Below are 17,532 nucleotides of genomic sequence, written 5' to 3' on the forward strand. Positions count from 1 at the left end.
TCAAAAGGGTTCTTATATGTGCTGTTTTTAAATCACAGGAACCTGTCAATTGTAGTAGCATTAGCAATGGTAATAACACCAGTGATTCATCATCACACCTCTGGGAAAGTTGTCACAGAAACACTGTGAGCAATAAAACACTGTACCCAACACAAATATGTGTTACACAAAAAGAGCAGTCTCTGCACTGAATAGAGAGGCGGGACAAGAGTCCATTGTGATCATTCCATAAATTGATCACACCGGGGATACATGACGAGGTGAGACGAGACTGAAGTTCTTGGAAGAATGAACCAATTGGCTTGCTAGTAAAACAGTGTCTGCTTTAAATCACAACAATACAAAGTGGATGATCAGCATTGTTCAGGATACGAAAACATCCTCTCATAAACCTGACTTACTTAACTTGTTGATGAAACATTAATGATGTAAAATCCCAACATGGCTATGCGTTTCAACATGCACAAACAGTTTGTAGGTAAACTGACTCTTGCCAAGAAGTTGAAGGAGAAAAAAAAAAAAAAAAAACATTCACTCAAGAGACAAAGAAGGGAGAGAGAATTAAAAACAGAAACTTAAGCTCGCTGGGCCTTTTTCTTCCCCCCAGGCATTTTGTGGCTTGTGAAAAAATGTGCTGTATATTTGAAGTGTTGGAGTCACGTGACCAAGGAAGGCTTTATGAATCAGTGTATAATTATTTCTTAGTGAGTGAGAGAGTGAGTGTGCGCCTGTGTTTGGGGAGTGAAAGAGTGATTTTAAGAGGTAGCGACTGAGAGCGGGGAGGAGGAGGAGGAGAGTGCAAGAGGGGGAGTGAGGCGGAGAGCGAGAAGCTCACTGCTACTCTGTCTTTGCTGTTAGAAGGACTCTGTTGAACGTGCACACTGCTTTTCTTCTTTTCATTGGCTTGCTCCGTTCATCAGACCATTTTGTCAAGTACTCCATCTGTCTGTCCGCATCATCAACGCGTGAGCTCGTGAGTAATTTATACTTTAAAAGTTTAGACTCATTGACTTTAGTCTGTGTTTGTTTTCCTTTTTCTCATTGCCTCTAAGTTAGAGAGAGAGAGAGAGAGAGAGAGAGAGAGAGAGAGAGAGAGAGAGAGAGAGAAGGACAGAGAGTGCATTTCTTGGGGGTGAATGGGTGGACAGTTTTAATTGAAGACAGAGAGTGAGTGTGCGAGACACTTGAGACGCTTTGAGACAATTCATCATTGTGTTCGGGAAGCGGAGCAGATTTTCATATGTAAACATTAAAACGTCCAAACGCATGCGTTTGTTTGCACACAGTGTTTCAGTACGTTTGCTTCTTTGTGCTTTATAAATGTGAAAGTGACACAGAGTTTACGTGAAAACATACTCGACCATGTGTGTGTGTGCCTGTGTGCACATGTGTGCTTATTAGCCAGTGTTTTCAAGTGTTACCCAGAGCCTGTGGAGCTCTTTATTATTAGCATATGTGTGTGTGTGTGTGTGTGTGTGTGTGTGTGTGTGTGTGTGTGTGTGTGTGTGTGTGTTTGTGTGTACACACTTGCATGTGTTTGATGTGTATGAATGTGTATTCACCAGAGGAGTCACCAGTCCTTGACCTGTTTTTTTTAAATTTTTTTATAACCAACATATGAACACTTGGAAAGGAGAAGCATTGTTTTCCATGTTTTGAACAGCAGAGGCTAATTCCTGTGGCGTGAGGCGTGTGTGCAGCTCTGGTCTTAGTTTACTTGAAAGTTTATTCATTGTGCTCTCATAGTTAGCAGCACGTCAGAGAGGATTATTTATTGAGGCTGGCATGTGTGCTAGGTTAACAGGTTCCGCTTGTTACAGTCATGTGTCACACAGTGCGTTTAGTGCCGTGTGATTTGCATATCACATACAGATCAGGGACCTTGTATCAGTGTAGAGTGTAGTAGCTCTCCTCAACAGTATTTTCGGCTCATTGCTCCAGTGGTGACCGGCCAGTAGGTAAACCGCTCCAGCTTGACTTGCACCTGCTGTCCGCCGCTTATTTCCCCTGGTGGACCTGACGTAAGTGTGAGGGACGGTGTGATTGAAGTGGATTGAAAAAACACCCGCGTGGCCCACTGAGGGATGCCTGCTTGAAGGCCAGTGATATCTGTGTCACCCTCCGCTGTCATCTGGTCTATCAGTTTTACACAGACCGGTGACATCTGGAGTGGAAGATGCAGAGCTCATCTCTGAGACAGAGAGATGTCATGGCGCTCTTCCCCCTCCAATGAACCACCCATGGGTCTTAATCGAGGAAAGGCGGCCCACATGGAGCAGCTTTACTTTCATGGTGCGCACTCACAGCTTATTGCTTGTCTTCAGTGACAGATTGGAATCAAATATTATTTGTGCTGTCATGCACACCAGATGAGTTTGAGTCATGATACCTGTACTTGTGATTATGAGTGTGTAGCGCTCATGCTTTGTAGGCCTCAAAAATATTCTCCTAGTTTTGCTCTGATTATTTACACGACGAGCAATGGACCTGCCTTAAAATTCTTCAGTGAGTTCTCAAATGCTCTTTCATCAGTGTCAGGAAAGATTTTCATTATACGCTGGTAAAATGTATGTAAAAAAGCAAATTTTTCCTATATGAAAACAAAGTGACTTGTGTTAGTTTTGTAGTTTTATGTGCCTTTTAATGTACACGTCCGGTAAGAATCAAAAGGCTGAATATCCTAAAAAGACTATTATAACAAGAATATATATATTTTTTTATTCAAATCATTCTTCCTGTAAATCCATCAAAGTATAAAACTGTCAAAGCTGTGTGTGTAGGTGTAGATAAATTATAGGTTTCGTGGGAACCCATGAAAGACCAATGAAAGCTTCTGCATTGCAAAACAGTTCTTCTTGACATGACTGAGCGGTAAATCAGGGAGTTGTTGATACCTGTCTTTTTTGGGAATTTCTATAGTAATTGAGGCTAAAGTGGAGGGGAGGGGTTAGACAGGTGGTTTTAGGGAATCGAGGGGCTCTCTGCTGCTACCACACTATAATTAACAGGGAAACTATCTGCACACCATTTCCTATGTCTATTTTTGCAGGTGTGCCATTCTGATTTTGAGGATTTACTTTTTCAGCCTGCTTCCAAGCCCTCATTAAAAAAAAAAAAAAAAAAAAGGTCTTTTGGAACAAAGTTTAACTTGTGTGAAAGTCTATGTTGCTTTGCATGCTGTGCTTGCATATGTGTGTTTGGGCCTGCTTGTGTCTGAGTGTTGCTTTGACACCTGCGGCTAAAGGCGGCGGTGATGAAACCCATCCATTATGCTTCGCTTTATGCAGAGAAAGGATTGATTGTTTTCTCTCAAGAGTTAGAGAAGGGAAACACCTCCATGGTTGTCTGTGTGGATTCTCATCAGTTCTTCCCTCAGCAGTTACTGCTTGAGACATATTATTAGCACCAACGTTACCTTTCACACTGTGGCCATTTTGAACTTTCTTCTCTTGCTTTATTTCCTCTGACTCTCTCATTATTTCCCAAAGTTTCAAACTACTTACTTTCTTTCTTTTTTAATTATTGTTGTTTGTCTCCTTGCTTTGCTTGACTAACTGCTGAAGTCTCCCTGTTGAGTTCTCCAAAATTGCTACCACATCATGGAAACAGCAAGCTGTCAGGATGACTTCATCATGTTGCAAAATGTTTTATGTCTCATTGTGAGTTGTCACTCTTTCCACAGCTCTCTCTCCACCACTGCAAGTCAAACACAACTTGCTATGTGACAGTATGTTTGAACCTAAAGACAGAAAATATGAAAAATATTTTTGAAATGAAGGTAAAATGATTTATAGGTAGAGAAGAAAAATTGCATAATCACACACCCTAGTGGCACTCCTGAAAAAGAATACTTCTTTAAATGACAAATGATTACACAGAGGTGCTTCTTTGCATTGTCTCTGTAAGCAAATATGTGTTTGTGTGATTTCAAGAAGAGCAGGCAGATGTCAAAAACAAGTTCCAGGTGATGGAATGCAGGTCTGTTTGGAAACACTGGACCATCTGTCACTCGGTGTCTCTTTCGGAGCCATTAGCCAGCCACTTGTTGAAAGACTGGAAGCTGTCAGCTTTGCATCAGATAATAGCGTTGAGGATATTGTTTTCACAGCCAAAATACTGCTGACGCCAGCAACAAGATCAGATAATGCGCTTCTGATCCTGTTTCAGTATGAACATTTTAATTTGTTTGTCCAGCTCTGAATGCATGAACTGGCTCTGCGTGGGCATATATTATTATTATTATTATTATTATTATTATTATTATTATTATTATTATTATTATGACACAAAATGTTCAAACAGTTGGAAAAGCCAGTCTGTCAACTCAGTTTGGACACATGGACTGTGAAATCATGGTTAACCTGCAGGACTAGTAGGATTTCATCTGCAAAACAAAACCTAAACACATCCCTCTCTGCTTCAAGTCATTTCCTTTACAAAGTCACCAAACGTAAATCACTTTGTGATTTTGACAAATGCAGAGACAGTGCCTGGAAGACATGCACAATTTTCTGTCAAAAAGTGAACAGGAGTGGGCAAGTCAGAGGTGGAAAAAGAGGGAGAGAACGCTTTCCCCGCTAGGATACATGGCACAGTTCATTTATCTCCAGGCTGTGAATTTACAAATCACTCACTTTAGTAAATGTTTTGAGTTGTTGCTCTGCACATGCTGCTCAACAAACCCAACAAAAGCCTGTGAACTCATTCAAGGGAAAGAAAAAGTTGTCTCTACAGTAGTCAGTGAAACTGTGACTTCAAAGGCCGATATCCACACAAACATAAACTTATAACTCAACATACTGTCATTCTTCTTTGTTCTCTTTGACTGGAATAAGAAACGTCCACCAGTAAACAAACCAGGACAGCCATGGCACCCAGAATCCTGCTCATATACGCCGAGTAATCACCTGTGGTTTCTTGTGCTGACTAAAAAAAACAACTGCCTTCCTCGGTTGTGTGGTGCAGGGCTTCTTGAGATGCTGTGATTTATTTGTTATGTTTGACTGCAGTTCTTATTGCCTGAGGGGCCTCACTCTGTCACAACAGTTAAGGCACAATTGTTGTTTTGCTCACAGAGGATTTGATACCCTTTGTTTGACAGACATTCAATCTGTGGGAACTGTTCTCTCTCACTCATTCTCTCTCTCTTTTTTTTTTTTTTTTTTTTTTTACTCCTGTGTGATTTTTCGTTCTGCTCCATCTTTTTGTTGAAATCCAAACTTCTCGACAAACAAGAGGATCTCATTCTCTCTAAGCGTGCCTCATCTTGTATTGCTGTCTCCTAAATTACCAGCTTGATTGAGTTCATCTCATTTGCGACATGGTGTCCTGTCCTGATAAAATCAATGGATTATCTCTAGCGTAACCAATGAGTCTGCTTTAACATGATGAACTACTGTGCAGTCTGACACCCCACTATTTACAGAAACAACCAAAGTAAATTTAAACTGCTACATTGCACCTCTTAGGCAATGATGGAAAGTCCCAGCAGCAGCAGTTGTGAACCCACCCATAGCTGGCCCTGGTTCTCCAAGCCTGCCTGGCTGCCTGCTGCCTCCTGTGTGCCCCCCAGGCTCAGGGGAAGTGGGGAGGCCCTCCATGCCCATTTGGCCCTGGCTAACAGGGGATGAGGTCACTCCAAATTCCCCTTATCCCCTTATAGCCCCAGACGGGCTGGCGAAGCGAGCCTACCACAGGACCCAACATAAAACATAAATGGCTCTGTAAAAAGCTGCTGGGCTGATGTGACTCATTAAAAAACACTGGCGCCAACTCTTTTATTAATTCATTATTGTGTTTGGGGAGAGTAAAGTTACTGGGTCCTATTTTAAAAGGCTGTCTCTGTTCTGTAGTTTTTTTCTTTCTCGTTTCTTTCTTTTCTAAAACGTAATTTCTGGATTAATACACTGTTGTTTCCTGCGGGACAGTTGTCCTCTCAGCTATCGTCCTTCTCTCTCTCTCTCACACAATTAGCTTTTTCTCTTTATCCTTCCCTCTTCTGGCACTCACAGATGTATTTGTGCTGCCTTTATGGGGCCTGGTTTGAGTTCCTGATGCAGACATCCAAACGGGCGAGCCAACTACATACTCATAGCACGCATACACATTATGAGCCTGTGCGTCGCTGGCAGTTTTGTTTTTCCAGTCTGTACCTCTTCTCCCATTAGGCCCACTGTGAAATCTTAAGTGATGTTTTTGTGCGTTAGCCACACAGTGGAACTGCTGCACAGGGTCATGGTACAAGTTGTATAAGCAGTGGAAGGATAGAAACGGGGTGCGGGTGGGGGAGGCGGAGGAGAGGATAGGAATAAGGACATGATTATAGAGAGGAGATGAGGGGGCGGGGAAAGAAATCCAAGGAAGTTTTGATGAGGAATAGACGGGAAAAGATAAAGACATAAAGCACGAAATTGAGAGAGAAAGAAGAAAGATGGCAGTATGGTTGTGTTGGCAGGATGGGGGTGGGTGCCTATCGGCGGCTGCTCCTTCCTGAAACGTGGCCACCCGAGCCTGCCTGGGCCCTGGATGCACATGTGGAACAGTTTACTGTAATGGAACTCTAAATTAGTGGTGGTTTGAAGCTGCCTGCAGCAGTAGGGTGTAATTAACTGGCTCTGTTGAAAGAGAAAGAGCCAGAAAGAGAGGCAGGGAGGGAGCCAGAGCCCTGGAAAAAGGCATGGGGTGAGTGTGTGTGTGTGTGTGTGTGTGTGTGTGTGTGTGTGTGTGTGTGTGTGTGTGTGTGTGTGTGTGTGTGTCTGTGCGTGTTAGAGGGTGCTCTCACACATGTGATGTGTGGAGTTTTTGAGAGCTTGATTGCATGTGTAAGCGTTTCAGAGTGTGTGGTGCATATGTGTGCATCTTGGAAAGCTCTCCCTCTTTTTCCTGGGCATGGCGCCACTTCTTAGTGCCCCCAAGTGCCCAGACCCTGTCACTGTTCCTCTGTGCTTTTTCGCTCAGTTCAGCAGTTCACCGGTTCAGCCTTAGATCTCCCTCCTCCCCCCCCTCATTTCTTTGTTTATACCGAATTCATTACCAAGATTTTTTTTTCCCTGTCTTTTCTCCCAGATTCACAAGCCACAGCAGTTCCAAATTCCTTGGCTCTGCTCTTTTTCAAAGCCACATTTAAAAAACAAGCTGATCACACCACCCACTCATGAAATCACACTAGGGAAGCAAAAGGCAAAAAAGAAAACATGAAAAAGAAAATGGGAGGCCTTATCGGGTTTCCCCCCCCCCCTCTCTTCTTGTATTAAGAGTCAACACTGGGGCATAACTGCAGCCTTGTCCACACTTGAGTCTGACTTGTCTGTGCCTACTGTGTGGAGTCAAAGTGACGGGCTGCGGGAGGTTCCAGCCAAAATGACTCTGTGGGATGGGAGCCTGACCTCAAGAGAAGATAGTTGGAAGTGACAGCAGCAGTTAGCAATCAGTGGATCTCATTTTCCCTACCCATCAAAACCCCCCCCCACCCACCCACACACACACCCCTCCCCTCCCTTCTTCATGCTCCGGACCCCGTGTCTGGGCCTCTGGTCCTGGGGGAAAGAGGCAAAGAGGCAGGCTGCTGTGCTAGGCTGGCAGCAGGAACAGAGGAGCTCTTTATAGTAGAGTTCTAGTGATTTAAATCATATGGCATAGCCTGGAATCACTGTAGAAGTCTGGAAGCTCTTCAAAACTGCAGGAACAAGAGCTCTCTCTCTCTCTCTTTCTCCCTCTCTCCTTTTTCCTCCTCCCTCCCTTCCTCCCTCCCTCCCGTTCTTCCCTGTTATAACTTTTTCCAAACTACTTTCTTATTTTCTTTTCCCCTCGCCCAGGCCCAGTTTTTCTGGCTTTTCCTCTCAGCTCACTCATTCTTTCGCTCTCATGTCTTCATTTATTATGGTTCTCACCATCCCATCCTTCCTTACTTCCTCTTTCATTCCCATTCTCTCATACCTGTTGGTATGAAGTTTACACATCCTGCTTACATTAAAACTATGGCTAAACTATTCTCTGTCCCAGAAGTAAGATGGACTCAGAGTTGATGTGAGGTGAATTGTTTTTGTGGAAGCCAGAGAAGATTTAATAAAAACTCTGATTGTATCTTCCTGTTCAAGCCAGTCACATACACTTATACTTGTCTTTTTTCAATTGTTGAATTTATTAAAGAAGGAAAATTTCAAGTTTCTTTGTACTCTCTTCCTCAGAAAAGTGGCTGGATAACTGACAAGTGGAGTCCGACCTTTCTTCAGTAAACCAGAGGCCCCACTGCCGCCCGTACATTCCCCACATCCTGAGAGTCTTCCAGAGGACACGGATTTCAACTTTATCAAGGACTTCCAGGTGTCACGCAAGCTGTTACCTTCACCCAGCGGCCTGCTGCGGACCCCTGGGTGCTCCGTCGCCATGGCTACCAACAGGGAACAGCAGGTGGGTCACATGACCGGCTTCCCACCTGCTGTCTACCCCTTTCCCTTCAACTCCATGAGAAGCCACTCCCCCTTCGACCTGCTGGCCAACAGCAGCCTGTTTGGGAGATTCGGGGCTGACCTGCCCAAAGAGATGGCTGCTCTCTGTAAGTCATTTTCATTACTGTGTATTTGACTTGTCTTCCCTCTCATGTATCACTTTCCATCTCAGCTCTAACTACTTATATGGCCATTACCTTCATCTTAGTCAAGTCACATTAAACAATTGTGGATGTGTGCTGGGAAGAGGAAAATGCGGCTCTTTAAATTGCACTTCATTATGTGTAATTTTGAGGAAATGGAAAACTTTAGGGTCTGTTTGTGATATAGGACAAGTGGTAGAAAAAAAAAATCACCCAAGGAAACCATGAGGAAAAAGTCTGCTTTCATCAATACAATGATTACTCTGCTCCTGTGGTTTCCTTATATGCTTGATGCTTGTAGATGGTGTGGTTTAAACCACACACTCTGGCTCTGGCTTCACTGGGGTGTGTGTGTGTGTGTGTGTGTGTGCGCGCGTGCGCGTGAGCGTGAGCGCGTGTGTTTGTCAGGACCTCTCAGAGCTTTTGTGATGCAGACAACCCACAAGTCTGCAATTTGAGACAAAACAACATTCTTTCAGTGTGAGGTGATGAGTCCTTGAGCATCAACAATTTTTTTTTAAATGAGCACTATTCCAGTTCAAAGACTTTTATTCAGACTCAGAATACCACACACCTATTTGTAGGAAGAAAGGTGAGCTGGAAGTAGGATTCAAATCACAATGGCACACCCCCTTTTAATGTCACACTTGACGTTTCAGATTTTACCACAGGGGGCACTGTTGTACTCTGAGGATGGGATGATGTATGGAGCAGGGAGCACAAAGATGAGATTGTTGGCAATTCGGAGTGTTTTTCACTCATGCAAAAACTAGCCAGATTAGACACACTGCCTACATACATTGCTCATTGTTCAAAACACCTGCTTGTTCTTAGAAACCACTAAACAACAACAGGACACTGGGTCAGGGAGTAGACACTGGGTCAGGGAGTAACCTTCTGTAAAATCACTGCAGTAGAAGTCGCTGATGACATGTCAGTGTAAGAGGAAGGAGGACAGGGAGAAAGAGACAAGAATGAACACTTTTGTTTAGGTTGAGGCATGAGGTAAAGGTAAGCAGGAGTTATTTGAAATCTGATCTGGGTGCAGTGTTAAAGGGGTGGCAGGTGGTGGTGGGTGGTAGGTGGTGGAGGGGTAATAATGGGTGTGGGTGGCAACAGCTGAGAGCAGAGCCACCCCCCCCCCCCCCACACACACACACACACAGGAGGGGGGGAGACTGCCTGTGTGTGCAGTCCCCCTCTCTCCCCCACTACAGCATGCCTGAGCACCTCTCCAGCCTTTCAGCCGTCAATCACTACCACCACCACCCCCCCCCCCCCCCGCCCCTCGCCTGCCACACACACACACACACCCTTCCTTCTCACCACCACTGCCCACCTAATCCTCAAGGTATTTTCACAGAACCAGAGAGAGAGCGAGAGCGAGAGAGAGAGAGAGAGAGAGAGAGAGAGAGAGAGAGAGAGAGCGAGAGAGCGAGCGAGCGAGAGAGAGCACCTGGGGGTAATGTCCTGGTGTGGTGGAATCCAAGAACACACCCTGCAAGAAAAACACACAGATACACACAGGCAAACACACTATCAGAGATACTCTTCCCACACTCTCTCTCTCTTTCACACACACACACACACACACACACACACACACACACACACACACACACACACACACACACACACACACACACATATGCACACAGAGCACTTCTTTCATCTAAAAACTAGAAACATACCCCTGATGCAGAATCGAATCCCACAGCACTGACAGATGGATTCTTTTTGGTTTTTACCCTGGCATGAGTTTAGACAAAAAAAAAAGAGTATCAAAGCACAAACAGACGCAGGCAACCACATGCACTGGGGCTTCATACATGACTGCTTGTACTGACACATCCACACTGGCAGTAGTATCGTTCACAAGGGTTAAAGACCGCAGTTATTCGGTTTAAGCTCTCTGTCAGAGCTTAAACAAGGCAGGGGTCAAAGATTAAGTCGGGATCATCGTGACAATTAGCCTCAACTCAGCTTTATGTGGGGAGATTGACATTTTTTAGTACCTCTGATATTAGCTGATAGTTGCTTAATAAATAAATATCTGGGTTGGCTTAATGTTATTTCCTGTAATGATTAGGATTTATATTATTGTTAATTCTCAAATCAGCACTATGATTAAAGTATCTCTTTTTTTTAATGGTAATTTAAAGGGCTGCAACTATTGTTTCGTAATCTGTCACTGTCTTTCGGTCTCTAAATGTTTGAAAAATGCAGTGACATCATCAAATTGTTTGTTTCGTTTGATCAACAGTCCAACACCGAAAATATTTCATTTACGTTGATATTAAACATGTTATATTAAATAATCAAACAGCAGAATATTGGATTAAATATTGATTGATGTTTCTGTACTGTTAACTAATACATTAATAATTGAATAATTCTAAAACATCTAAACTCCTAACCTGTATTGCACTGTAATTCTTATACAAATATGCATCCCAGTATCAGTTTAAATTCTGTCCTCTCAGTGGAAAACTCTCTGTTGCTCTTATCGCCTTTTAAAACATCCTATTGGTGTATCCCTTGACAAGGAATGTTACAAGTCATTTTGCTGACAGCAGTCTCATTCCCTGCTCTTTTAAATGTTAGCGGGAAGACAAAAGGCTTTGGTTTGGACATTCCCCAGTCCCCGTTTTTCTTCTCCTTCAACTTCTTCTCCAAGAGTTGGCTTAACAGTCCTGCTCATTGTTGTCAGGCCTGTCTGTAGGCCAGACTGACAAAATACCTTTCACATAAAGGGAGTAGCACTGTGGATATTTCTCTGTGTGTGCAAGTCAATAGTTCTGAATTCTTGCCAACTTCAGAGCTCTGTGTGTAATTGTTGTTAGAGAGATAGCCCGGGTGACACCCACCTTTGTTGGGCGTGCATGCTGTGCCGACCTGTCGGAGCACCTCCCATGGCGGCACTCTGTTTTGGCACCAGAGTGTCTTTGGAAATACCTGTTTTGCACAGAGGTGGGAAGAGACCGGAGAGGGGAGGGACACGGGGTGGGCCGACTGTGTCTGCACATGTAGGCATAGTAGGCTTTTCTTCACTCTTAATGCATAAAAGGAGGAAGTGGACCTGGCAGATCTTAGTGCTTCACTTCAACCTTTAAGTCATGTGACCATGTGGGTGTGCTGCAAGACTCCCATCCTTACACCCATATCTGAATAAATGCGAAGCAGCATTTGTTCATCCGTGAGAGGGTCTGATGGGTTTCTGTGCAGTGTGTAGCGGAGGCTGTTATCAGTTGATCCCTGTCATTATGGGAGCCCTTCAAACAAACAGTTGGAAGCCCATTAAGGCCACTTACTATGTGATAACATCGTCACTGAGCCCTGAAACACCTCTCTAAGCTTTCACCAATCAGGGCCAGAGCCCTGGCCCCAAAGCCAGCCACAGGGATGTTTTGAAAAGCTAGTAGGTCATTTCCTTCAGCCCACATGGCCTGGCCCAAAATCTAAAAGTCCTCCGCTGGACTTTCCATTCATACCATAATTTGTAGGGTTATGCTGTGTGATGTATACAGAAAAGTCATGAAAGGCTCAGCTGTGAATGTTTGAGCTGTGTTGCAGTGGGATGAAATTAAAAGCTTTGTATTAATAGAATGGAAAGAATTGCGTGTTGAAACATGTGTAAAAGCTGCCTGAGTCGGCTCAGTTGTGCCTCCAGTGGAGACAAGATGAACAGCCGTTCATGTGACTTGTGTGTGCTGGGCACGGGTTTATATGCCTCACACAAATTCACACACACTCACCAACATTAGCATATTGACTGCCTAGAATATATGTATACATCTCTGTGTGTGTGTGTGTGCTCTCTCAGACATAAACACACATGTTTGCACGCGCGCACACAGCTCACACAAAGCATTTAGTCAGGCAGGCTGTGAAGACGTACCAAAATGTTCCAGCACAAAAAAATATCCTCATGCAGAATGACATAATTAAAAACACTCATCGCATTCTTCACACACACACACACACACACACACACACACACACACACACACACACACACACACACACACACATACATAAGGAGGTCATGTTGGCTTAGAGAGCTCGGGGAGTTGCGTAAAGGAGCCATTTTGGTGGGAAATGTAGCATGAGAGTGAATGTAAAAGCGAACCTTTAAATGGAGGATAGGGACAACAGGGAAAGACATCGACTAGCAGAGTGAAGGCTTCTCCACTGGAGGCGAAGCAGAGCACAAACAGCACATTGTGCCGCTTTTATTTATTTTCCTAAGGTTGAAGTGCTGGGTTTCAGCCCAGCCTTGATGGAGGTAAGTAGGTAGGTCATTGATGGTGTAGGTTTGGATTTGTCTGGGTGCAGATGTGCATGCTCATGTGGGTATACTGCATATATGAGAGACAGGAGGGAGGGAGACCAAAGAGAATGTATGTATGGATATGAGAGCAATGAGCTTTGCCCTGCTACCCGTCACTTCCTCACAGACACACGAGCTTTCCTACACATACTGGAAAACAAAACGCCCATCTCAATTTTGTTTTTCTTTAAAAACTGTGATGTCACCTTTCTTTTTAAACTTGCAACGGCTTTCAAAGACAGCTTTGATTTCACATTTACGTTTGCTCCCGAGAGCAAAGTCGATCCATCTCTGACACCGATCAGTCATTGTGGCATTTACTGATCTCTCTGAGATTTATTAGAGGGGGCAGAGCAATGGGCTGAGACTGGGAGAAAACATTACAAGTAGTTTTTTAAGAATTTGAGAAAAAATACATATATTTGTGATCAGTAGCGCTGGCAGATTCAAGGCACTAACGTTATGATGCAAATAGGTTAATCAGAGTTTTATTGCGGTGTCGTGACGGTAACTTCTCTTGCTCTCTTGCTCACTTAGTCTGTGAGCACATATCATGCATATGCTGCAGAGTAACATAATTGTGATTTGCTCCGATACATACTTTTTACTTGGCATTTCCCAGCATTTCCTCTTCCTCTGTAACTTTTGAAAATATGGCAACCAAATTAGGTGTAAGTGTTTGATTGAAATATTATTGTTTTGGAAGAATTTAATAATAACCAGTTAAGCCTACATAGAATATGCTGTGTAATTTACTAATGATATATGAGATGTATTTGGATTTTCATCAGCAGTGATTTTACAATTGTAATATAGGACAATACTGATCTCAGTTTAAAAAAAAAATGCTTTCATATACTGTGTTTCTTTCTGAACAACATTAACATTGTCACACTGTCGAAACCCTAATGAAAACCATTCAAAAAAATCAGACCCAGATAATTTATGACAGTGGTATAAAAGAAAAGAGCCCGGGTGGATGGCTCTGCAAAACTATTCATCAGTCAAATGTGATCTCAATTCAGCAACAGTTTTTAAATCATGAAAGATAGAGCTACATCACATTTAGAGCACCCGGATATGAAACTAAATCAGTGTTAGCAGTTTTTCATTTAGACCCCAGCGTTCAATGGTATGAATGCCAACGCTTAATGAGAAAAAAAAAAATCACTGTTATAGAGCCATCTGCTCACTGGCATCTCTGCTCCTGTGACCATGATCTACATAGCAAATTAGCAATGCTCGAGCTGGACCGTTAGTGTGTGCTTGTGTGTGATGACAGCAATGTGTAGGGCTGTTTGGCTGTGTCCTTGATCTATCAGTGAGACCGGAGCCTCCTCAGCTTTAATAAACAGCTCTGCATCGTCTGACATCCCCGCTTTCATCTCCCTTGGCGACCACCGGCCTCAAGATGACAGCTCTCGAAGGCGCTCCACTCCTTTTTAGAAATCAATTCCCTCACATTGACCTTTTTATTTTTCAACCATGATTCTGGCTGGCCATGATTCAATAAATGATGGGGGGAAAATAGACCAAAAAAAGGCCCACTTTCTTTTTCCTGACAATTTCAGGGCCCACTGAAGGCATTTTTGTGAAAGTGATAGCAAGTGGAATATCTGCTGCTCTGACGTTATCCACCTAAACCCTGCTGGCTTATATGCTTTTCAGTTCCCTCGCTCTCTTCGCTCTCTTCTCCTTTTCTTTCTCCTCAGCCTTCACCTTGGATTTCCTCTCATTATCCCTCTCTGCAAGTTGGAGCCAATTTACCCTAAGTGCTGGAAACTTGCTGCAACTTTTCGTGTATATTTTGAATATGTGTGTGTGTGTGTGTGTGTGTGTGTGTGCATAAGTGTGTGTGTGTGTATAAGTGTGTGTGTGTGTGTGTGTGCGCGTGGGCACTGCATGCCTGCCTGTATGAAAAGTCAGCAAAGGTTGCTGGTAAGAGAGGGGCCACAGAGTGTACTATAGCTGTGACATGATGACAGATGAAGATAAAGAGGCTACTATTAAAAATAGGAGGGGTCAGTTTTCAGATAGTCCTTTGTGGGCACGTGCAAGACAAAAAGCACGCAATGGCGAGGAAGGAGGGTTGGGTTATCCAAAGGCGTGGGAGGCCACTCAGGCCCAGGGCGGGCCTATATGAGAACAAGATGGGGGTTCATACTTTTGGCTGAACAACTAAAAGATCTGACTTTTTTTCCCCACAAAACACGAGTAGCAAAATGTCATGACAGTGCAGATAGAGGGAGAGAAGGAGACAGAAAGTGAAAAAGGCTTAGCTGAAAGATGGCCAAGGTTGATAGTGCTCTGAAAAGTAGCTCTGTTAGGCCTTTGGTGGGACTAGCGTGTGAACAGAGGCGAACATGGCCGCTGCTGAAAAAATGGTCTCTCTCAGAAATCATGCCCCACTTTACCCCCATCCCTCCTCCTGACACATCCAGTATCTTCCAGAGATATACTGTGAGAGAGAGGTAGATGAGTGGATAAGATTACATGTTTTGTCAGAGCTGAACATGTGTAAAATCTGCGGCTGGTGGAGCCGTTGATGGATGTAATGACAAAGAACGCCAGGATTGCGCTTTGTTTTTGCTGACAAAAATAACACACCATGGCATAAATAATAAATAAATTACTTTTTCTTTTTATGAAAAAGATGGAAAATATTTTGTCTACATGGGTTCTTGATTAGCTCTGCTGCGGAAAAATAAAAGCTGTATGGGATGTGTATTTGTGTGTGTGTGTGTGTGTGTGTGTGTGTGTGTGTGTGTGTGTGTGTGTGTGTGTGTGTGTGTGTGTGTGTGTGTGTGTGTGTGTGTGTGTGTGTCTTCTGTGTAACCTGAATCTGGCTGTAGTGGGAGGGCGTTTTGGACTGGTGTTTAGTGTCTCTATCATCACCAGCAATCTGTTTCAGCATGTCCATACACTGCACACATGCTCACATCAGAAATGGAAAAGCCCTGCATTCCTTTTCAAAACCAGCACACTGTGTTCAGCGTAAATTGTTGTCTTTATTACCTCACACACCACTGCGCTGTTGATGGCTCGGCTGGAACCTGAGTCCCTGTATACAGAGGAAGTGGCAACAATGTGTTGTATACGTCTTATCTGTAATAGGCATCAGCTTGCCAGACAGTAGTAAAGCCAGATTTTCATGGGCTCCTGCCCGTGTGGAGCTATAAGTAGACTGGGTCCATCTTACGGGAGTGTCCCTGTCTTCTCTGTGGATACAGACTTGAAACATCATAAAAATAAATCATATCAAAAAACCAATAATAAAACATTTTGAAACTGTGTTTAAATCTGTTCTAATCACTGAAATTAAACATGATTGAAAGCAGCAGTCAACATAAAATGACCGGTGGGTTGGCAGCCACTGAAAATGAAACATTTCCAAAACCTTTGTCAACTAAAACAAATCACGCAGTCAGGAAAAAATGGCCATAGGGAACTTGATGAAATGGCGAGAGCATTTGCAGAAACAAGGGGGGGGGGGGGGGGGGGGGGGGGGGGGGGAAAGAATTAAGGAGAGCGATGGAGAGACTTGTGAGCCAGCAAGTGAGGGAGAGAAGGAGGGAGGGCAGGATAAGTTTTGGGGGAAAGTTAGTGGCCCAGTGGGGGTTTCTTCTGGAGTTCAACCTCTCTGGCTGGGGAAGGGGTGGGGTGGGGGGGGGAAGACCAGCCTGGGTCAGCAGCAGTATGGAGTATGTGTAGATTAGATGTCTAAACTCACTCTGCAGACCCTCTGAAGCCTTGGAAGACTCACAGCTCCTAGCGCCATTTGCCAATAAGCAGAGAACCTGGGAGTTAGTGATCTGAGTTATAGTCTCAATCCTAGTAAAAAGAAATGTCAAAACCAGGGGAATCGGATAGGGTCCATAAATCTCCAAAAACAAAAGAGTTTCAAGTGTGAGCACATGATATTATGAATTGATTTTGTTTCAGCTCGCCGGTCCAGAGAGCAGCCCTGGCAAACAACGCTGATGTTACATAGAACATTTGAGCACCAGGGGATTAGCCAGTTTCTAGTTTCCAGGATGCTGTATGAAACTAGCAGCGAGAGAAAAAAAAAAAAAAGACAGGAAGGAGACGAAAGACGAGTGTGAGAAGAATGCTTGTGGATCATAAAATGTGACTCCGGGCAGTGATGATTTAATCTGAAATGCATCCAGACCAGGACTTTTTATTTCTTCTGAATTATCGAGTAAATGGGTGGAGAGGTAGGAAAAGAAAAGAGAGTCATTTTTAACAACAAACCTTTCATAGTGGCATCTCTGATAGATAATAGTTTGTTATCTAGCCTCACTGTTCTTTTCTTGCTGTCATAAAGCCTCCTTTTTATGACCTGACAGCTGTAAGAAACACATAAAAACTACTGGTGTTGTTTACTGTTTGATGCAACAAAAGAGCTATTAAATGTGTGTCTGTTTGGGTGACCGTGCGCATGCAAGTGTGAGTTTCAGCTCACTTGTGTGTTTGACTGTGTGTGTGTGTGTGTGTATGTGCCAGTTTAAGAAAATAAACAGGAGGTCTCAACTGGAGGACTAGCTTTTAGGTCAATAAACAATGTAATGAAAATCATTCAAAAATAACCAGAAATGTGAAAGCATGGTTT

General features: G+C 43.6%; 1 protein-coding gene across 1 annotated transcript in view; it reads left to right on the forward strand.

Moving 5' to 3' along the window:
• Window positions 1-136: 136 nt before the first annotated feature.
• The window catches only part of rarga (retinoic acid receptor gamma a), a 38,649-nt gene continuing 21,253 nt past the window's right edge, over window positions 137-17,532 (forward strand). Inside the window, 2 exon segments of the mRNA XM_069141695.1 lie at window positions 137-973; window positions 8,187-8,554. Coding sequence (XP_068997796.1) covers window positions 8,386-8,554 — 169 coding nt within the window. The 5' untranslated portion in view covers window positions 137-973; window positions 8,187-8,385.

The sequence above is a fragment of the Embiotoca jacksoni genome, unplaced genomic scaffold, assembly GCF_022577435.1.
Source record: "Embiotoca jacksoni isolate LCO1_2020_lvr unplaced genomic scaffold, fEmbJac1.0.p SCAF_9, whole genome shotgun sequence".
Lineage (NCBI taxonomy): Eukaryota > Metazoa > Chordata > Actinopteri > Embiotocidae > Embiotoca > Embiotoca jacksoni.